Below are 23730 nucleotides of genomic sequence, written 5' to 3'. Positions count from 1 at the left end.
AATCAGATACTCAGATGATGCCTAATTTTCCATGGAAGATATTTAATAATCATTTTCATCCATTCAAAAGTCATTCACATTTTCCCCTACAATGAAAAAAAAAGTATTTGCTATTATGTTCATTTCTGAATGCATTTTATAATACTGTTGTGTAGTTTTTAAAATTGTGCTAAAATTTAAACTAGTATGGTTTAAATTTTTAAAACACAGCGAGAGGAATTTTACATTGGCTTTTTACTATATGTTTCTACCCAGGAACATTTGAGGATGCTTGTTGTTTTTTTTTTTTTGTTTGTTTGTTTGTTTGTTTTAAAGCTCTCATTAAATCTTTGTATATAGGAGACACTCTTTGTATATAGGAATAACTCTTAATTTCAAAGTAATTCATCTTGGTATTGTGAAGGAAATTCCTCTTTCCTTTGTAGTTTTTGAATAATTATCACTGGAACCTAGTGGTTTTTAAAAATAATGAGTTTTGTACCCACCATCTTACATTTATTTTTATATTCATCCTTATAGCTGGGTAAATTGAGAGTGTAGGTAATTTGACTACTCATGGTTCCAGCAAGAGCAAATTGATTGCATCTAAGAATAGTGTCTATCTCTGCATATGTACAAGTGTGTGTTGGGAGGGGGCTGGGTGGGAACTTGAGACAACTATCTTAAGGAGGTCTTCTTGGAATAACACTATTTATTTTGGAGACAGTTGGATTAACCATTTCCTGTAATGGCTTTTCCTGGTTTTGGAAGGAACTAGGAAACAAGGGGTTAATTGTACAGGTAATGAAGTTCTTTGAGATCTATGGGCCGTTAGCATACAAATTACTTAACTGCATATAACTCTTCCCCCAATTTCTGGATACTACTGTTATTTTATTTTTTTATATTTTGTCCCTTTGCTCTTGGAATACTCAGCTTTCTCTGACATAGAGTTCCACGCTTATTCAAGTCTACTTATGTCAAAGTAAGTGGCAACCTCAACCGAGTCCTACAGCAGCATTAAGCGTTCCTTGGGACACCTACAAAGATCATCTGGAAGGGATTATTTGTCTTAACAGATTTTCAATGCAGATAAAACCTGTGCATTTTGGAGAGAGAGGTCAGAGAACATATACCAGCCCAGGGAAGAATATTCTGGGTTTTAAAGCTCCAATCCCTTCATACTTCTATTTAACATTCTAGAAATGCATCTAGAGTTAAACTCCTCACGGAGACATATGAAAAATACTTTCATCTTTCAAAAAAATTTTTTAAAAATTTTTAAGTATTTATTTATTTGACAGACAGAGAGAGAGCTCAGGCAGGGGGGAGTGGCAGGCCAAGGGAGAAGGAGAAGCAGGCTCCAGGGAGAGTAGGGGGAGCCGGATCCCAGGATCCTGGGATCATGACCTGAGCAGAAGGCAGTCTCTTAACCAACTGAGCCACCCAGGAGCTCCTACTTTCATTTTTTGATGTACTGATCTTTTGAAACCAAACCTGTTCCCAAATTGTGTTCTCGCATCTTCCTAGAAGCTTTCCCTAACACTCAATCTACCCCCCCCCAAACTGAATAACCCCTTGTCTGAACTCTTACAACACCTCATTTTATTCTTGTATGGCCTTGGCACCTTTTGCCGGTATTTGTGTTGTTCATGCTTCGGATCTTACCTCCCACACTGTGTGGACAAGATCCTGCCTGACTGAGCATCTCCCACCGCATTACCCAAATGCTTCGTATATAGGAGACATTCAAGATTAGGAAATTTTCTGGACGGATATTTTGCTCATCTGTAATACCTTTTATATTCTACTGAAAATTACCAATGTCCAACTAACTTCAGTTCTGTAGTTTGGGATTTTTAGAAAACTGCCCTCCCTTCAGGAAATGCCAATTTATCCAGGGCTAGTGCCAGTTTAGGAATAAGACATTAACGTACTTCTATCACATAAGAATTTGAGGCCTGTCTTCATCTTTTCACATTACCTAATTCAAGTTAGGGTGGTAAAAAAATTTTTTTTTTCCTTTTAGCTGTCTGGTCTGCTCCCCTCCTTTGGCCTCATACTTTCCTTTTGTTAGTCAATGATTTCAGCCTCTGCCTTCAAGTTTAACGGTTTGTGCCCCAAGCATGCCCCTCCTCTTTTGGTGATTAGGGGCGTTCAGAACTTATTCTGACACGGAATCCTCCCTCATTTCCGATTCCTTTACTTCTTGGGGTGGAAAGAGTTTCTTCGCTTTGAAACGCTGACAAGGAAAAAGAATGGGGGAGAAAGTTGCATTTAAACGTTTAAAAGTTGAGTCACGGCTGGTTGCACAGCAAAAGCTCTGCAGCGTGGAGGAAGACTAAACGTGGCTTGGGTGGCGCAGGGTTGGGCTGGGGCGACTTCTGGGGGCTTCGCCGGGATCGAGCGCCTAGAGCTGCGGCGGCCTCCGCGGTCGCCTCCCGGCTCGCCCTCCGCACCTCCCCCGCCCCCGGCTGCGTTCGGGCTCCCCCTCGGACTGATGTCGCGCGCTTGCGTGCTGAGGCCAGAGCTCCCGACCCAGAGGCCGGCCCCAGAAAGCCGGCGGCGAGTAGGGGGCGGCGCGCAGGAAGGGAGGAGGGCCGGGGGCGTGTGGGGGGGTGGGTGTTCCAGGGTGGAGATGTAGAAGATGTGACGCCGCGGCCGGGCCGGGGCCAGACCAGCCGACGCGGTACCGCGGTTGCTGCCGGATCCCGGGCGCTGCAGCTACGGCAGGCGGCCCTCCCGAGAGCGGCGGCCGCGGAGACACCCAGCCGCAAACCCCAGCTCCCGAGCCCCGCGGCGCCCCGCGCTCTAGGGCAGCGGGAGAGGGAAGCGGCGGAGCGGCTCCAGGCTGGGGGCCCGCGGGCGCGGCCGCGCGCTGCCGGGCGGGAGGCTGGGGGGCCGGGGACGTGGCCGTGCCCCGGACCGGGTCGGGGGCCGGGGCCGGGGGGCGGCGGCGGCTCCCCGCGCGGCTCCAGGGGCGCGGGCACCCCGGCAGAGCGCCGGCGGGGCCATGGCAGCCGGGAGCATCACCACGCTGCCCGCCCTGCCGGAGGACGGCGGCAGCGGCGCCTTCCCGCCCGGCCACTTCAAGGACCCCAAGCGGCTGTACTGCAAAAATGGGGGCTTCTTCCTGCGCATCCACCCCGATGGCAGAGTGGACGGGGTCCGGGAGAAGAGCGATCCTCACAGTGAGTGCTGGCCCGCTCTTCCTCCCCCATCCCATCTCCTCTGGTGCTCTCCCCCGCCCCTCCATTCCAGCTTCTTCCTTCTCTTCACTCTGACCTCAGTGGGACCTGTGGTTTCTTTCCGCGCAGCCCTCGGCGGTTTCGGGTTCACCACTCGCCCCCACCTCCCCGGAGCTGCGGTGTCGGGTTAGACACTTCCCGGGGCTTCGGAGTGTGCCAGTTTCCCCTGGTAAACCAGTCCCCGGGGCCCAGAGCCGCAGGGTGCCTGGGCCTGGCCTTCGCGCAACCTGTTGCTTAGGGGATGCCCGGCGGCGGAGAGGTGAGCGGGCTCGCTGAGAGGCCGTCCGGGTCCCCACCCCGAAGTTCCGATCCCTTCCGTGTTGGGGGCGCGCAATCCCACCGACGGAGAAGGAGGGACCCAACTTGAACTAAGTGTTCTTTATTGGAAAAATACCTTCCCAGAGTTGTGCCCTTAAACTCCGATTTTGTAGGATTCGAGCCAGCTGGCACATTGCTCTCACCCATCTATTTCTAAGGTTTTCCCAATTGCCAAAAGCGTTCAGAGCAATAGATATGGACTTTGTTAATAAAGTGCGACACACTTCTGTTTTAATAGTGATGAGAACCGCAAAAGCTTTAATCGTCCGCCTGCAATTGTTAGCTTTGGGACCTTGACCTGTTTCCTCAGATTTAAAGTGGGGACAATGTCGATCTTGCATCAGGTATGAGGCTCAAATGAGAGCTTATATACAGCTCTGGGAGGTCTCATTTCACTTGTGTACACTTTTGTGTTCAGTAAAAAATAATCTATTAGTGGTTATAGAAATAACACTGGCCTACAGTCGTTGGTTCTCAAACTTGAGGGGTGCATTAGAATCTCCTGGGGAGTTATAGCAAATTGCTGAACCTTGTCTCCCGAGTTTGAGTCCTTAGGTCTGGTGTGGGGCCTGATGATTTGCATTTGTAACAAGTTCCCCAGGTGGTGCTGACCTGTGACCACACTTTGAGACCAACTGGTCTATAGAAAACAGGAAGAAAGGGGCATGAAGTGGGTTGATTAACAACACTGGTGGAATCTGAAATGGGAGAAAGAAGATCAGTATATTTTAACTGGCATCCTGTAAGTGCAGGTGAAACAGCCCTTTTAAAAGCCCCGTGTTTGGCCTTCCTTTCTGGGTTTCAGATGAAGACTCTGCTCCTCTATTTTCCCGAGACAAGACCTCCCCAGGTAGGAGCTTCACCCCCCGGTAGTTACCTCTTTATCACAAGATGCTGATGAAACGTCATTCACACCTGTGAGGTGACACAGGACGAGGCCAAAGCTTTGCCACCAAACCTGGGTTGATGAATGGGAAGTGTACTTTTATCTTGGGTCTTTAATGATTCCAAAATAGCAACCAGCAAAAGATGCAGCTCTTTAATTTTTTTCGGGTCCGCCATAATTTTTAAATTTTATCAATCACTTACATTATCCAGTAAAACTCTAAAGGTACTCGCAACCCAATTCTCTAGTAACGTGAATAGGTTTCACAAAATCAAGTTTTGTTTTCATTTTTTAAAGATTTTATATGTCCGAGTGAGAAAGAGAGAGAGCACAAGCAGGGGGAGCAGCAGGCAGAGAGAGAAGCAGGCTCCCTGCTGAGCATTGAGCCTGATATGGGTGTGGCCTTGATCCCAGGACCCTGAGATCATGACCTAAGCCGAAGGCAGAGGCTTAACCCACTGAGCCACCGAAGCATCCCCCAAATTAAGTTTTAGACTTTGTGTTTGAAGTTTGTTTTGGATTTTTCTGTTAGGCCAGCACAGCTGATTAGGGTCAGGTGCATGTATGTCCCAAATAATTTTGTTCTTTTCAAGTAGCAGAAACTGTCTGTAGTAATAAAGACAGAAGAACTGACTAAAAGACAGAAGAACTCTCCACCAGATTAGGTTCATGTTGGGGCTTCCCCTATGCCTTTTTTTTTTTTTTAAAAGACACTTTTTTAATTGTTGAATCATTTTTTTTTCTTTGAAGCTTTTGATGTTCTTTCTTGTAGAATAAAACTATATAGAGGATAGTGAGTTAGGATAATTCTGAATTGCATAGCATACTACTGCCCTTGTAATAACAGCTGTTAACTTTTTCTTCCCACCTATGAATTTTTCATAATCTTATTTTAACTCACTGGTTCTCAAAGCGGGGGAAGGGGGGGTGACTTTGCTCCTGCCCACCACCCTCAACATTTGGCAAGGCCTGAAGACATTTTTGGTTCATATTTGGAATGGTGCTACTAGTACCTAGTAGGTAGAGGCCACAGATGCTGTTAACTGTCCTACAATGCACAGGATACCTCCATTATCCCCAGCAAAAAATTTTCTGACCCCAAATGTTAATAGCGCTAAGGTTGAGAATCCTGCCAACTTGACAACAAGCTAAAGATAGCATGTTGAAACTGAAGAGTAGAATACTCATCCAGATTTGCGGAAGGTACAGTTTTTTTTTAACTTACTTTTTCCTTTTTTACTTTTTAATTAACATATAATGTATTATTAGCCCCAGGGGTACAGGTCTGTGAATTGCCAAGTTTACACACTTCACAGCACTCACCATAGCACATACCATCCCCAATGTCCATAACCCAACTACCCTCTCCCTGCCCCCCCCACCCCCACACCGCAACCCTCAGTTTGTTTTGTGAGATTAAGAGTCTCTTATGGTTTGTTTCCCTCCCGATCCCATCTTATTTCATTTATTCCTTTCCTATCCCCCCAAACTTCCCATGTTGCTTCTCAGCTTAGGTACGGATTTTTTTTTTTTTTTTAAAGACTTTATTTATTTATTTGACAGAGAGAGAGATCACAAGTAGGCAGAGAGGCAGGCAGAGAGAGAGGAGGAAACAGGCTCCCTGCAGAGCAGAGAGCCCAATGCGGGGCTCGATCCCAGGACCCTGAGATCATGACCTGAGCCCAAGGCAGCGGCTTAATCCACTGAGCCACCCAGGCGCCCCGGATTTTTTTTTTTAAATCACCTTTTACCAGGCAATAGACTGAGAAGAATAAAAACCTAAAATGACGATTTAGACCACTTCAGTGTAGCTCACCCAGGAATAAGTTTAAGTACAGTATATTTTTCTGGCATGTCGAAGATATACTGATAGTTGACCAAACCAGGACAAGACTGATGGGAAAGTTACAAGAAAAAAAAGATTATGGACATGATATAACAATATTTTCCCAAACACATCTCCTCCATTACCCAAACAAACAAGACTGACCAGAAAACACGGAGAAAGGAAAGCAGAGTTAATGGTCGCCACAGTTTTCTATTGAATTATGGCTCAGATATCCAGACATACTTGAAAAGTTGAAAAACCCAGGGTCTCATTCCTCAAACGGTTTTGTCCAGTTGACCTGAAAATCTCCGATTTTGCCAATTGCTTTGGAATTAGCATTTTCTGCCCAGATGTCTTCTAAAATGCAAATAGCTTTAAAAAGAAGAGTTCAGTCATTATCAGATGTTAACATTTAGTGGGAGTTAAATTGTGAATTTAATTTCTTCCCCACACCTGAGTAGGACTGGAATTTAAGGAGGGATTGTATAAACGTGAGGTGCCTGTTAGGTATGGGGGATGTGGCTCAGGTGCTAAAGGGGAGACAAGGCAGGGAGGTGTGGGGCACAGAGGGCAGAGGCAGAAAGGAAAGGGGAGGGAGAAGATGACTGAACACCAGTTTTCCATCTTGCCAGTGTTGCTGAAGGTCACTTTTGCTTCACACCTGGGTATCCTCCTGTGTTGTTTTCACTTGAAAGGGCTGATTTTCCTGCACGTTCCTCATAGTCCTGGAGTAACTTTCATTCGACATGAGAGTTTTGATAAAGGCAAGATGTGGTAACAGTCTATATTTCTCTAGCATGTGTGCTGCTCACCCGGCTTCCTTTTGGTATCCTGGATGTTTTGATTGGCCTCTTCAAACCCATGGGATTGTGTAATATTAAGTATATACTCTAAAGTCGTGAGCCATGTAAAAACTTAGGAAGAGAGAACATTTTATCCCAAGGAGCACGTACATACACCCTGTGCTGGAGAGCAGTGAGTGAAATGTATGCTGCTTATGGAGATTTTAGCCTTAAATGTGTTCCAGATGCTCTTATTTGGGGAAAAAATGGTGGTAGTTAGCTGGACCGTTTCTACCCTTGGGCTTCTTCTAGGAGGTGGCGGCCTGTTTGCTGTACTTTTCTGCTTCCAGGCCCTAGAGAACACTGAGACTTGGAGAGGCAGAGGGACCTGCCCACTCCTATGTGGAGCAGGGATGGGATCCTGGCCCGCCTGACACCCATGCCCTTTGCCACGGCACGTATTCCACGCAATTCCAGTCATAAAAACAAGGGCTTGTGAAATTCAGAGGGAGGCGTCAGACCTTGTAGTTCACCGATCTTGTTTTATAGAAGAGAGGATTGAGGTTCAGAACAGTAACTGATGACCTGAGTTCCTCAACTAGTTTCGGCGGTGTTCATCCCGAGTGAGCTTCTTACCCACCTCATCCCTTACCTTGTCTTCCTGCCCTCCCCCAGCCTCACTGCACTCTTCCATTCAGTCTCGAGAGCCCCCTCCAGGGCCCCCCTTTGTGGGCTTCCTCCATTTCATAGCACTGGCCAAGCCAGCCCCGCTGTGTAGTGGAGTTCTTACTAGTTCATAGGTTGCTTCTAGATGTGTTCCTGGGTTATTGGATAAAGTCACCTTTCTTCCCTCCCTTTATGTAAATGGCACCATTGATGCAGTGATACTAGACTCTTTCCTCCCATCTCTTTTGGGTACTATCTGGCAAGTGGATCCCACTAATTTGCCTTATTAAACACAATATTTACTGTAATGCTATTTACATGCAGTACACAAATGAAGTAAGAATCTAATAGCTCATTTAATCATGGCAATCATGCACTGGTAGAGCAAGGAAAGGACAATTCATGAGTCATAGATATTATGACTTAGATAATAGATATTATGACCTTAGAAGCCTTTTAAGAAGAGTTTGATGCCAAGTGACTTCAGTGTAGAAAAGGCAGTATCCCCTTGTGACACACCCTGAGGGCTTTCCTTGTATTTATAAAATGGCCCTTATGTAATTAGACTTTGACCATGGTGTAACAATGGGGTTCTAAGTATTTCTCACTTAGATTTATGATACTATTTTAAATGGATGGCTATGATTTTTAAGTTTAATTTGAAAATAAAATATTACAGATATAATAAATAAGACACAAATGATTCTTTATATGTTATAATTATAAAATTGACTTTATTCATCCATACATTGATTCTTAGAAATCACCATCTGTGATAACAAAAGAGGTAATTTTTGAGTCTCACATCATTGAAACTGTTGTTCTTCAACCAAAAGAGGCCTGTACAACAGGATAATCACTACACATGTGCCATAGCCTTTGCTTGTTTTTCCAAATTCCAGTGTTTGTTGATTTTCCAAAAACCCTGCTTGGGCCTCTTTGTCCTGTAGCATACATCTGTTAGAAGGCTGGTCTGGGGTAAGAGTCAAAGACATGAACTGGAACAAGGCAAATCAGCACATTCAGGGCAAAAACCTGAACCCTTGACTGTATTTTATCCAAGCAAATGTATTTTGTTCTGCTTGGTTTTGAGCTGGTCATTTTCTGCACTCTGAAATGCGAGATCCGGTCTCGTAAATGCTCTCAGTGCTCAATAAATATTTAATACTTGATTGTTTGCAAAATCATTTGGAAGATTATGTCATTAGGAAATGCGGTTGTGGCAGCACGATTTTCAGTGTTTTCTTGTTGTATCCATTGTTAAATTCACTATTGTGTTCTCTTTTGCTATTATACTCCTCCTCTGAGCTAGGTTATTTATAACTCCAGAAATTTAGGCGAGGACTAAGGGTGGTGACTCCCAGAAAACCTCACCCCTTGAGCCATAGACTGGTTCTTAGAAGCCAGACTAGTCCCATTTTAAATTCCTGTAGGATATTTTTAGTTTGAAGAAATTTGGAGGACCTGGAGGCAACAGACAGCCAATATTCAGTGTTTAATTTATGTCTCATCCCAGCTGTCCTCTGTCAGTCTTCCTGGGCAAGGTGACTTTTCAATTGACCAGTGTATCCTTAATGCTTGCTTATTCATTTGCAGAAATCTGTGGTGCAAGCATGTGTTTTTATTTTTGAAGGACTACTTATTTCCCCATATTAACTTACCTTCTAAATGGAATTACTCTACAGAATCTCGAAGTGAAAGTTTTCCATATTTTTAAGATATTCCAGAGATGATAAAAACAAGGAGGAAGTTCCTCGTATAATTGAGCTGTTGAAAGGAATTTTCCTGTTTAATTTATAATTAATTAATTAAATTAATTTACTTCTCTGACAGAGTGAGAGAGCACAAGTAGGGGGAATGGTAGAGGGAGAGGGAGAGGCAGGCTCCCTGCTGAGCAAGGAGCCCCATGCAGGGCTCAATCCCAAGACCCTGGGATCATGACCTAAGCCAAAGACAGACGCTTAACCATCTGAGCCACCCAGCTGTCCTTATTTAATTATTTAAATTAAGCTATACATTAATTTGCAGGTGAAATTTATAATTAAGCAATAAAATGAGTCAAGAAAGAAATGTTTGTGTTTTTTTCCTTAAAGGAAATTTGTACAGAGTAATAATGATCTGGCTCATTCTCTGAGTACATTGTTCTCTGGTCATAATTTAGGCACTTTGAGAAGATGCTGGCACCTTAGGGTAGGAACCATGAATTCTCCATATAAATTCTCCATATAAATATGGAGAATTCCATATATTCCATATATTATATAAGCATTTATAATGCTTATATAAATAAGCATTATAAAGGCTTAGGACCTTTTCCTCAGGGAGTGCTTACTAAATGTCAGTGGCAGATGAAAACATTTTGTGTGGACCAACCATTTCTTTTTTTTTTAATTTTTGTAATTTTTTTAAAAGATTTTATTTATTTATTTGACAGACAGAACACAAGTAGGCAGAGAGGCAGGCAGAGAGAGAAGGAAGCAGGCTTCCTGCTGAGCAGAGAGCCTGATGCTGGGCTCAATCCCAGGACCCTGAGATCATGACCTGAGCTGAAGGCAGAGGCTTTAACCCACTGAGCCACCCAGGCGCCCCTGGACCACCCATTTCTTAGGTGTGCTGTGCATTGTTTGTTCATTCTTTTGGGGCCAATATCCTGAAATCCTGTGCTCTCTTCTTCTAGTTCATCTTCATTTCTCTTTTTAACCCTGGATCCTGCCCCCTGGAATTCTGTTTAATCATTGTGGCCCAGCAGCCTTTCACTTCAATCATGTGGCCTTATCCAATTTGTCACCCTACTTGACACTTGATACTTGATGCCCCACGATTTGGCACTTGATATTATTCCCTGCTTCTGTCTTCTTGAGAATTCTTTGGCTTCTCTTACACTCCATCAACCTGGTTTTCTCACCCATCCAACCGTCCCTTCTTGTGGGTTCTCCTATTTTTGCTCTTTTGCTATCGTATTCCCCAAGGCTCTGTTTTGGGCCCTCTGCTCTTCTTTCTGAGTACTCCCATTTCTCCAGCAGATCATTGGTAGTCTCCACCTCAGTCTCCGATTTCCCATCTCTGTGTTAGGACTGTGTTGCTCTCTGCTTGAAGGACAGATAAACTGCTGTAGTCATAGTCTCAACTCAAAATGCGTAAAGAAGAACTTAATGTCTTTTTCTCAAACTAACATCTCTTTCTACCAGATTTCTATTTGTAGGAAAATTATTCTTCTAGTCATCAAAGCTAGATGCCTCAAAGGCTTCTCTGCCTTAGTGATTTTTCTTTGCCTTGTCTTTTGATTTCCCCTGCCCTTTACTTACCTACAACCAGACCCTACCTGACTTCCCTTTTCACATGTGATCTACCTGCTCAATCTTATTTCCAAATATTTACCATACTCTCCTGATGCTGCTGATGTCTCTCATCTGACAGGCCGTCACTGTTAAAGTGATTGGCCTTTCCTCATGTGAGCTTGTTTTTGGAAATTCCTTTTTCTTATCAATTCCTCTCACACACACTTTCCGTTCCCACCTTTCTCTTTTAAGTCTTTTAAGACTTTAGCTCAGCAGTCTTCTCTTTTGTGAAAGTTTCCCTACTTACCGAAGGAGAATTGTTTGGATCTCTGTTTTCCCCACAGTGCTTGGTACATACTCTGTGGCAGAACCTAATGATTTCTGTTGTCAGACATGGTTGATGTGTTTCTGTCTGGCAGTGGGACGGAGCTCCTTGTAGACAAGGACTGGGATGGATTTTTTTGTATCTGACCTCATGCACAGTGGCCACTCAAAGAGTATTTGTTAAATTCTACATGTACCGGACAAATTAGCTGAGTGTTCTCACTTCCGTTCTGAGCTCACATCTTCCTCCTCTTCATTTTAATCTGCTGTTTACTTGAGATGGAAAGTCCTCTCAATCATTTTACCTTATTCTAGTCTGAATCATGCTTTAGGTCACATTTCCTTCATTATCACCCTGGACCATCTTTCTTTTCCCGTATGCTTCTAATAGTTTGTGTTTTAATTTCATGTTCCCTAATGTTACTGTAAATTCCTAGTTGGGAAGGATTTTTTTTTTTTTTTTAATCCAAACATTACCTAGCAATCTCTTACTCTCCTTTCTTCTCTGAGGGTCTGAGACTGAACTGACTCATCCCAGATCCTTTTGGCTCCATTTGCTGAATGAATGACCAGACTGAAGCCTAGGAAGAGGTTCAAACAACATTTGTAGAACAAACTAGAACTTTAAATAAATAAACATAAATACTAAACTTTGAGGCATGTAAAAAGGATAAATTGAATGCCCTATCACTGTAGTTCTTTCTGCAGACACATTTCACATTATTCAAAAGAAGTAATAAAGGTAAAACATAATCATTTGTTGGGATTACTTTTTCTGGTGGAAAGTTTTCTTTTCAGCTATTGAATAAAATTAATATTTCTCACCAATTCCAGAACTGGTTCTAATCCTCTAAATAAGGATTACTGATCTGACAGTTCATATTTGAATCAGACACTTTAATCCTTAAAGCTCTCTCTCTCAAGCTAAAACCAGTGAATCATTTTATAAATTAGGATTAAGAACTATCTGGTACCATTGCTAGTATACTTTTTGGCTGTGAGGGAACTTCTTGGCAAATAGTTTAATCCTAATATTCAGACTTATGAGCCAAAATTCATCACTACAATCTTAAAGCTCTTAAAAGGATACAAATTGTATGACAAAATGAGTCATAGTCTTTGTGATGTGATGTCTGTAAGGGTGGGTGGGAGAAATTGCTGAATGACCAGTCTTATTCTACTCTTTTCTAAGCTGAATCATTTTACAAACAGAAAACAATTCATAGGTTTTTCAGTGGTCATTCTGGAAGTGGAAAATGGAAGAGGGTAACAACATCAAATAATATTTCCATTTAAAAAATGGCTTTTTGAAATGTATCACTTGATGAACAGTCTTTGTCTTGAATTACAAATAAAATTAATTTACTGCTTAGTAACATGTATCTTTTAATCTAACACCTCATCTCTCTCTCACTCTCTTTCTAATCTATTAATTGATTATATTAGTTTTCTTGCCTAGATTTTGTTTTCATTCTCCTGTGTAATTTGACCTTTCTCCTCATAGCTGTTTCTAGAGTTGACTCATTTGAAGATGGTGTATGTGTGTTGGGGGGTGGTGCCATTTACTTACTGGTTCATGGTTATTTGGATGGGGACTCAAGGAGAGAAGGTCTCTTTAATCTTGGAAATTATGATTCTGGGATAGTATAATCTTGCATTTTTAAATGGTTGGTCCTCTTTTGTTACTTCTTATTAGAAACAAGTTTGAAGAGCCTTTTTCAGGTCCAATTAAGTCATTAATGTTCAAGTGTAAGATTAATTATAACCTTATTCCCTTATCTTCTTTGGGGATAGGGCATTTGTCCAAAAAGTTATGTGAAAAAAGAAATAAAATACTCTATTTTGAGTGTGTTTCTAAGTTTTAGAAGTTCTTTTTACATACTTACATTTTTGTATTACTCTAAACTGAATCATTTAGTAATGGGAATATAATGCAAGTAAAACTGGGAAGACAGGCTTTCTAACTGGTTTAATAGAGGTACTATAAATAAGACATATATGGTAAGTGTTGGATTTAAAAATAATGAATTACAGTAACTCTTTTGGCTGTTACACAGTTGGAAAAGTGAGGCACAGATTATTTTGTATGGTGGGTATTAAAGCCACAAAGTGTTCATGGGATCTGTCCAACCTTGGCCAGGTGCCTGGCGAGATTGCCATGTCATTGGCAAAATCTCTGGACCAGGTAGTAGAGGAGGGGCCAGTTGTTTGGTCTTCACCTCTATATTCCTAGGAGCTTGGTACTTATGGAGTATTTTTTGAATGAATGAATGAAATTCTTGAGAATATGCTGTATGTCAGCTGTACAAAGAATGTGTTTAATCTTGATTACAAGCTTATGAAGCACAAGTGTTATTAACCTCATTTATAGATAAGAATAAAGTTTTGCATCCCCAAAAAACAAAAGCCCAGGACCTGATGGATTCCCTGGAGAATTCTACCAAACATTCAAAGAAGAAATAATACCTATTCTCCTGAAGCTGTTTCAAAAAACAGAAACAGAAGGAAAACTTCCAGACTCTTTTTATGAAGCCAGCATTACCTTGACCCCCAAACCAGGCAAAGACCCCACCAAAAAAGGAGAGTTTTAGATGAGTATCTCTGATGAATATGGATGCTAATATTCTCAACAAGATCCTAGCTAATGGGATCCAACAGTACATTAAAAAGATTATCCACCACACCCAGGTGGGATTTATCCATGGGATGCAAGTTTGGTTCAACATTTGCAAATCAATCAATGTGATAGAACAAATCAATAAGAGAAGAGAGAAGAACCACATGGTCCTCTCAATTGATGCAGAAAACGCATTTGACAAGATACAGCATCCGTTCCTGATTAAAACTTCAAAGTATAGAGATAAAGGAAACATTCCTCTGGGGCGCCTGGGTGGCTCAGTGGGTTAAAGCCTCTGCCTTTGGCTCAGGTCATGATCTCAGGGTCCTGGGATCGAGCCCCACATCGGGCTCTCTGCTCCACAGGGAGCCTGCTTCCTCCTCTCTCTCTGCCTGCCTCTCTGCCTAGTTGTGATTTCTCTCTGTCAAATAAATAAAAAAAAAAAAAGGAAACATTCCTCAAACTCATAAAATCTATCTATGAAAAACCCACAGCATTTACCATTCTCAATGGGGAAAAACTGACAGCCTTCCCATTGAGATCAGGAACACGACAAGGATGCCCACTCTCACCACTCTTATTCAACATAGTATTAGAAGTCCTAGCAACAGCAGTCAGACAACGAAAAGAAGCAAAAGGTATTCAAATTGGCAATGAAGAAGTCAAACCCTCTCTCTTTGCAGATGACTGATACTTTATATGGAAAACCCAAAAGATTCTGCCCCCAAACTACTAGAACTCATACAGCTATTCAGTAATGTGGCAGGATACAAAATAAATGTACAGAAATCAGTTGCTTTCTTATACACTAACAATGAAAATATAAAAAGGGAAATTAGAGAATCCATTCCATTTATTATAGCACCAAGAATGATAAGATACTTGGGAATAAACCTAACCAAAGAGGTAAAGGATCTGTACTTGAGGAATTACAGAACACTCATGAGAGAAATTGAAGAAGACACAAAAAGATGGAAGAGCATTCCATGCTCATGGATCAGAGGAGTAAACATTTTTAATATGTCTGTATTGCCCAGAGCAATCAATAATTTCAATGCCATCTCGATCAAAATTCCACTGGCATTTTTGAAAGAGTTGGAACAAACAATCCTAAAATTTGTATGGAACCTGAAGAGACCCCGAATTGCTAAGGAAATGTTGAAAAAGAAAAACAAAACTGGGGATATCACATTGCCTGATTTCAAGCTTTACTGCAAAGCTGTAATCACCAAGACAGCATAGTACTGGCACAAAAACAGACACATAGACCAGTGGAACAGAGTAGAGAGCCCAGATTTGGACCCTCTACTGTATGGTCAAATAATCTTTTTTGACAAAGCAGGAAAAAACACAGTCTCTTCAATAAGTTGTGCTGGGAAAATTGGACAGCTATGTGTACAAGAATGAAACTCGACCATTCTTTTGCACCATACACAAAGATAAACTTGAAATGGATAAAAGACCTTAACGTGAGGCAGGAGTCCATCAAAATCCTAGAGGAGAACATAGGCAGTAACCTCTTCAAGACCGGCGTTAGCAACTTCTTTCAAGATATGTCTCCAAAAGCAAGGGAAACAAAACCAAAAATGAACTTTTGGGACTTCATCAAGATCAAAAGCTTCTGCACAGCATAGGAAACAGTCATCAAAACCAAAAGACAACTGATAGAATGGGAGAAGAAATTTGCAAATGACATATCAGATAAAGGGCTTGTATTCAAAATACATAAAGAACTTAGCAAACTCAACACCCAAAGAACAAATAATCCAATCAAGAAATGGGCAGAGGACGTGAACAGACATTTCTGCAAAGAAGACATCCAGGTGGCCAACAGACGCATGAAAAAGTGCTCCACATCACTCGGCATCAGGGAAATACAAATCAAAACTGTAATGAGATACCACCTCACGCAAGTCAGAATGGCTAACATGTCAGGAAATGACAGATGCTGGTGAGGATAGGGAGAAAGGGGAACCCTCCTACACTGTTGGTGGGAATGCAAGCTGGTGCAACCACTCTGGAAAACAGCATGGAGGTTCCTCAAAAAGTTGTAAATAGAGCTACCTTACGACCTGGCAATTGCAATACTGGGTATTTACCTTAAAGATACAAACGTAGTGATCCAAAGGGGCATGTGCACTTGAATGTTTATAGCAGCAATGTCCACAATAACCAAACTATGGAAAGAACCTAGATGTCCATCAACAGATGAATGGATAAAAAGAAGTGGTATATTTATATATATGTGTGTATACACACACACACACACACACACACACACACACACACACACAATGAAATACTATGCAGCCATCAAAAGAAATGAAATCTTGCCATTTGTGACGATGTGGATGGAACTAGAGGGTATTATGCTTAGCAAAATAAGTCAATCAGAGAAAGACGGTTATTATATGATCTCCCTGATATGAGGAAGTTGAGAGGCAGCAATGGGGGGTTTGGGGGGTAGGAAAAGAATAAATGAAACAAGATGGGATCGGGAGGGAGACAAACCATAAGAGACTCTTAATCTCACAAAACAAACTGAGGGTTGCCGGCAGGAGGGGGTTAGGGAGAGGGTGGTTGGGTTATGGACATTGGGGAAGGTATGTGCTATGGTAAGTGCTGTGAAGTGTGTAAACCTGGCGATTCACAGACCGGTACCCCTGGGGCTAATAATACATTGTATGCTAATAAACAAATTAAAAAAAAAAACCCATATTGAGATACCACCTTACACCAGTTAGAATGGCCAAAATTAACAAGACAGTAAACAACAAGTGTTGAAGAGGATGTGGAGAAAGGGGAACCCTCTTACACTGTTGGTGGGAATTTACGTTGGTGCAGCACCTTTGGAAAACAGTGTGGAGATTCCTTAAGAAATTAAAAATGGAGCTACCTTATGACCCTGCAATTGCATTACTGGGTATTTACCCCAAAGATACAGGTGTAGTGAAAAGAAGGGCCATCTGTACCCCAATGTTCATAGCTTGTCAAATGTTCATAGTTGTCAAACTGTGGAAAGAACCAAGATGCCCTTCAACGGATGAATGGATAAGGAAGATGTGGTCCATATACACGATGGAGTATTATGCCTCCATCAGAAAGGATGAATACCCAACTTTTGTATCAACATGGATGGGACCGGAAGAGATTATGCTGAGTGGAATAAGTCAAGCAGAGAGAGTCAATTATATGGTTTCACTTACTTGTGGAGCACAGGAATAGCAGGGAAAATATTGACAGATGGAGAGGAGAAGTGAGTTGGGTGAAATCGGAGGGGGAGACAAATCCTGAGAGACTGTGGACTCTGAGAAACAAACTGAGGGTTTGGGAGGTTGGGTGAGCCTGGTGGTGGGTATTAAGGAGGGCACGCGTATTGCATGGAGCACTGGGTGTGGTGCATAAACAATGAATTTTGGAACACTGAAAAAACTTAAATTAAGGTTTGATATTACCTTTTTAAAACATGATCTCGGGGCACCTGGGTGGCTCAGTCCTTAGGTATCTACCTTTGGCTTAGGTCATGATCCAGAGTCCTGGGATCTAGCCCTGCATTGGGCTCCCTGCTCGGAGGGAAGCTGGCTTCTCCCTTTCCCCTTGCCCCTGCTTGTGTTCTCCTCTTGCTGTGTTTCTCTCTGTCAAATAAAGAGAATCTTAAAAAAAAAAAATTCTCTTTGTGATAACAAGTAATGAATTATGCCTTCTAGACTTCTTGGTGTTTAGAAGACAGATTCATGGTCAGAATTCTAGATAGACAATGTAGCAGAAATTTAAACAGAAAGAGCAATTAAAAAAAAAAAAGAATTTAAACTTTTCCCAGAGGTTTTGCCATGTCTAGCAAACTTAAGGTCTTTGCCATCTTTTCTCCCATGGTTTTATTGCATTATTTTTGTTTAGGAAATATTAATCATTTAATATAAAACAATTCCTTGGGCAGCCAGGTGGCTCAGCCAGTAAGTGTCTCTTTGGCTCTGGTCATGATTCCAGGGTCCTGAGATCAAGCCCCATGTCCATCTTCTTACTCAGTGGGGAGTCTGCTTCTTCCTCCTCTTTTGCCTGCTTGTGCTGTCTCTCTTTCTCTTTCCCACACATACAAATAAATAAAATCTTTTTTTTTTAAAAGATTTTAATTTATTTATTTGACACAGAGAGAGATCACAAGTAGGCAGAGAGGCAGGCAGAGAAAGAGGAGTAAGCAGGCTCCCTGCTAAGAAGAAAGCCTGATGTGGGGTTCGATCCCAGGACCCTGAGATCATGATCTGAGCTGAAGGCAGAGGCTTTAACCCACTGAGCCACCCAGGCGCCCCAAAAATAAAATCTTTTAAAAAATTCCTTAAAATTTAGGGGTTGTTTTCTGAAGAATTCAGAGGTTCTTAAATGGCACATACAAAAATAAACTAGGAAAAAATTAAAGGTAAATACTGTGTAAGAATAGAGTGAACCTTGAAGATAGGGTCTGGAAGATTAAAATGCAGAATAAACTGGGGCATACAGAAAGTGTGAAGAGAATAACTGAAAGGATGTTTTAAGAGTTAGTTGCTTTCAAGGAGATTCGAGGTAGGCTCACTATTTAAGAACATGTGGTGTAAGATCAAAAACCAACCTTCCCCCGCAAAACAGATGTAGTTGGACCTATTTTATTTTAGTCTCCCATTTCATTTTAAACTTCTTTTAATCTGGTCCATTAGTAATTTTTTAGTATCTGCTAGGTGAGGAAATAAAGACCAAGATCAACAGACATGTCAAGAAAGCACTTATAACCAGACACATCCAGAAACATGTCTAAAATTAAACAACTCTTTCCTTGATATCACTTGCCCCCCTTTTTTGACTGCCCAATATTTTTTTTTAAGATTTTATTTATTTATTTGACAGAGAGAGATCATAAGTAGGCAGAGAGGCAGACAGAGAGAGTGAGAGGGAAGCAGGCTCCCTGCTGAGCAGAGAGCCCGATGTGGGACTCGATCCCAGGACCCTGAGATCATGACCCGAGCCGAAGGCAGCAGCTTAAACCACTGAGCCACCCAGACGCCCCGACTGCCCAATATTTTTAAATAGTGTCCCCATCTTTCTTGCCAGCCCAACCCATCTCTTGGAGCAAAAGTCTACTCTTTGTCTTCCTCAATGCTCACGTCCTCTTCTTGAGCCCTATGCATTTCAGTTACACAGTGTCTTTTACACTCACCCTGGTCTCTGCACCCTTGCCACAGCTGTTCTGTCCCTGACTCTTAAAACTGCCTGCTAACCCATCCCATCTGTATGAGTCTGCTAGGATTGCTGTTAACAAAATACCATGGCCTGAGTGGCTCAAGCAACAGAAATCTATTTTCTCACAGTTTTGATGATTACAAGCCAAAGGTCAATGTTTCATGTCTTCTGAGACTTCTCCTTTGTTAATGGATGGCTCCCTTCTTGCTGCCTCTTCCCTTGGTCATCGCTCTGTGCACACACAAAGTTCGTGTTGTAAAAGACACCACTCAGGTTGGGTTAGGCCTGTCTCTAATGACCGGGCTTTAACTTAATCACCTCTCTAGAAGACTGGTCTCCAAATATAGTCATTTTCTGAAGCGATAGGTGTTAGGGCATAAACATATGAATTTGGGGGGAGGTTGGTGAGATATAATTCAGCCTGAATAATCTTTCTGAAGACCCACTCTGATCATGTTATTCCTCTCCTCCATGAAGCTTATGGACTTGAAAGCGTCCAACCCCTGGTACACAGATTGCTTACAGATGTAGGCACTGTTGAAAGTCTGTAAGAATCCTAGAGAATAGGAAATTTACCAGCAGATGGGTAGTTATCTTAGATATCAAAAAGTAGAATAAAGATGTTTTCGGGAAACTAAAGACAGGTAGTAAGCTTAATGTAGGTCTTCGTTAAAAAAAAAATACCAAAAGACTTGAGAATACTGAGAAAATAACACACAATAAGTAGTATATACAGTAAAATAATAGAAGAATAGTAACATGCATAGGCTTGATATGTTGATTTCAATGGGCTATCTGACCAATTTTTTTTCAGGTTTTGTAATATTTATACTGTTTTTTAAAGTTTTTATTTTAATTCCAGTAGCATACATTGTTATAATAGTTTCAGGTGTCCAATGTAGTGATTCAGCCCTTCCATACTTTATCCTGTGCTCATTCTGACAAGTGCACTCCTTAATCCCCATCACCTATTTCACTATCCCTCACCTGCCTCTCATCTGGTGACCATCAGCTTTTTCTCTACACTTAGAGTCTGTTTCTTTTTTATTTATTTATTTATTTATTTATTTGACAGAGAGAGATCACAAGTAGGCAGAGAGGCAGGCAGAGAGCGTGAGAGGGAAGCAGGCTCCCTGCCAAGCAGAGAGCCCGATGCGGGACTCGATCCCAGGACCCTGAGATCATGACCTGAGCCACCCAGGCGCCCCTAGAGTCTGTTTCTTGATTTGTCTCTCTTTTTCCCCTTTGCTTGTTTTATTTCTTAAATTCCACATATGAACAAAATCATATGGTATTTGTCTTTCTCTGACTCCATTCTCTTATACTTTAGCTCCATCCATTGTTGCAAACAGCAAGGCTGAATGATATTCCATTGTGTCTGTATACACACACACACAGGGTGACACATACCATATTGTCCATGAGCTGCTTCCATATCTTGGCTAATGTAAATAATGCTGCTATAGATATGGGGGTGCAGGTATCCCTTTGAATTAGTGTTTTGTATTCTTTGGCTAAATACCCAGTACTGGAATAATAGGATCATGTGTTAATTCTATTTTTAATTTTTGGAGAAACCTCTGTACTGTTTTCCACAGTGGCTGCACCAGTTTGCATTCCCACCAACAGGATGGGATTTTTCTCCACATCCACATTTCTCCACATCCATGCCAACTCCTATTGTTTCTTGTGTTTTTTAGTTTTAGCCATTCTGACAGATATGAGGTGAATCTCATTGTAATTTTGATTTGCATTTCCCTGATGATAACTGATCATGAGAATCTTTTCATTTATCTGTTGGCCATCTGTATGTCTTTAGAGAAATGTCTATTCATGTCTTATGCCCATTTTTTTTGGTTGATTTGTGGGTATTAAGTTGTATAAGTTCTTTATATATTTTGGATACTAACTCTTTATCAGCTATGTCATTGCAAATATCTTCTCCTATTCCATAGGTTGCCTTTTACTTTTGTTGATTGTTTCCTTTTTTTTGTGCAGAAGCTTTTTATTTTGATGTAGTCTCAATAGTTTTTGTTTTTGTGTCCTTTGCCTCAGGAGATATATCTAGACAGAAGTTGCTATAGCCGATGTCAAAGAAGTTACTGCTTATGTTCTCTTCTAGGATTTTTATGGTCTCAGGTCTCACATTTATCCATTTTGAATTTGTTTTTGTGTATGGTGTAAGAAAGTGGTCCAGTTTTATTCTTTGCATGTTGCTACCCAGTTTTCCTAACATCATTTGTTGAAGAGACTGTCTTTTTTCCCATTCATTATTCTTTCTTGCTTTGTCAAAGATTAATTGATCATATAATAGTGGGTTTATTTCTGGATTTTCTGTTCTGTTCCATTGATGTATGTATCTGTTTTTGTGCCAGTACTGTACTGTTTTGATTACTAGGGTGTTGTAATAGAACTTGAAGTTCAAAATTGTGATGCCCCCAACTTTGTTTTTCTTTTTCAGGATTGCTTTGCCTATTTGAGGTCTTTTGTGGTTCCATTAAAATTTTAGGATTGTTTGTTCTGGTTCCGTGAAAAATGTTGGAATTTTGATATGGATTTCATTAAATGTACAGATGACTTTAGGTAGTATGGACATTTTAACAATATTCTTCTGTTCACTGAGCATGTATTGTCTTCTCATTTCTGTGTGTCGTCTTCAACTTCTCTCATTGGTGTTTTTTAGTTTTCAGAGTAATAGGTCTTTCACCTCTTTGGTCAGGTTTATTTCTAGGTATCTTATGTTGGGTACAATTGTAAATGGGGTTGTTTTCTTTCTTTTTTTTTTTTTTAAGATTTTATTTATTCATTTGAGAAAGAGAAAGCATGAACAGAGAGGAGAGGCAGAGGGAGAAGGAGACTCCCTGCTGAGCCAGGAGCCCCACATGGGGCTTGATCCCCGGACCTGGAGATCACGACCTGAGCCAAAAGGTAGAGGCTTAACCATCTGAGCCAGCCAGGCACCCCAAAAGGGATTATTTTCTTAATTTCTCTTTCTGTTGCTTCATTATTGGTGTATAGAAATACAACAGATTTCTGTGCATTGATTTTGTATCCTGTAACATTACTGAATTCATTTATCAGCTTTACCAGGTTTTTGGTGAAGTCTTTAGGATTTTCTATATATAATATCACATCATCTGTCAATAGTGGAAGTTTGACTTCATCCTTCTGGATTTGGATGCCTTTTATTTCTTTTTGTTTTATGACTGCTGTGACTAGGACTTCCAGTACTATGTTGAATAAAAGTGGTGAGAGTGGACATCCTTGTCTTATTGCTGATTCTAGGGGAAACGTTCTCTGTTTTTCCCCATCAACAAGGATGTTAGCTGTGGGTTTTTCATATGTGGCCTTTATTATGTTGATGTATGCTGCCTCTAAACCTACTTTGTTGAGTGTTTTTCTCAGGAATGGATGTTGTTCTTTGTTAAATGCTTTTTCTATGTCTATTGAAATAATCATATAGTTCTTATCTTTTCTTTTATTGGTATGATGTATAACATTGATCAATTTGCAAATATTGAACCACCCATGAGAATAAATCCCACTTGATCATGGTGAATGATTTTTTTAATGTGTTGTTGAATTTAGTTTACTAGTATTTTCTTGAGAATTTTGCATTTGTTCATCAATATTGGCCTGTAGTTTTTTTGTTGTTGTTGTTTGTTTGTTTTGTTTTGTTTTGTTTTTTGTTTTTTGTTTTTTGTTTTTTACTGGTGTCTTTACCTGGTTTTGGTATCAGGGTAATGCTGGCCTCATAAAATGAATTTGGAAGTTTTCTGTATCTTGGGATAGTTTAAGAAGAATAAGTATTAATTATTCTTTAAACATTTGGTAGAATTCACCTGGAAAGTCATCTGTTCCTGGACTTTTGTTTGTTGGGAGGTTTTTGATTTCTGACTTTTTTTTTTTTTTTGCTGATTATCAGTCTGTTCAAATTTTCTATTTCTTCCTGTTTCAGTTTATATATTCCTAGGATTTTATCCCTCTCTTCTTGGTTGTATAATTTGTTGGCATACACTTTTTCATAATATTCTCTTATGATTATGTTTCTGTAGTGTTGTTATTTCTCCTCTCTCATTTGTGATTTTGAGCCATTTCTCTGTTTTTGATTGTAAGTCTGTCTAGAGTTTTATCAGTTTTATTGATTTTCTCAAAAAACCAGCTCCTGGTACATTTATCTGTTCTATTATTTTTTTAGTTTCTATATCATTTATTTCTGCTCTGATCTTTATTATTTCCTTCCTTCTGCTGATTTTGTTTTTGTTCTTTTTATAGCTCCTTTAGGTATAAGGTTACGTTGTCTATTTGAGATTTGTCCTGCTTCTTGAGGTAGGCCTATATTGCTATAAACTTGCTTTTAGAACCGCTTTTACTGCATCCTGGAAGTTTTGGACTGTTGTATTTTCTTTGTTATTTGTTTCCATGTACTGTTTTGTTTCTTCTTTTATTTCCTGGTTGACCCATTCTTTGTTTAGTAGCATGTTATTTAACCTCCTTGTATATATGGTCTTTCCAGATTTTTTTCTTGTGGTTGACTTCTTGTTTCATAGTGTTGTGGTTAGAAAATATGCATGGTATGATTTTGATCTTCTTGAA

The 23730-nt window shown here is 40.8% G+C and overlaps 1 protein-coding gene across 1 annotated transcript in view; it reads left to right on the top strand.

Moving 5' to 3' along the window:
* The first annotated feature begins 2639 nt into the window (after window positions 1-2639).
* FGF2 (fibroblast growth factor 2) overlaps window positions 2640-23730 on the top strand; it is a 61591-nt gene continuing 40500 nt past the window's right edge. The window contains exon 1 of the mRNA XM_045992401.1: window positions 2640-3170. Within this exon, the coding sequence (XP_045848357.1) occupies window positions 2993-3170 (178 nt within the window). The 5' untranslated portion in view covers window positions 2640-2992. The remainder of the gene's footprint in view (window positions 3171-23730) is intronic.

This window comes from Meles meles, chromosome 2 (assembly GCF_922984935.1).
Source record: "Meles meles chromosome 2, mMelMel3.1 paternal haplotype, whole genome shotgun sequence".
In the NCBI taxonomy this organism is placed as follows: domain Eukaryota; kingdom Metazoa; phylum Chordata; class Mammalia; order Carnivora; family Mustelidae; genus Meles; species Meles meles.
This window is presented reverse-complemented; position numbering and strand designations above follow the sequence as displayed.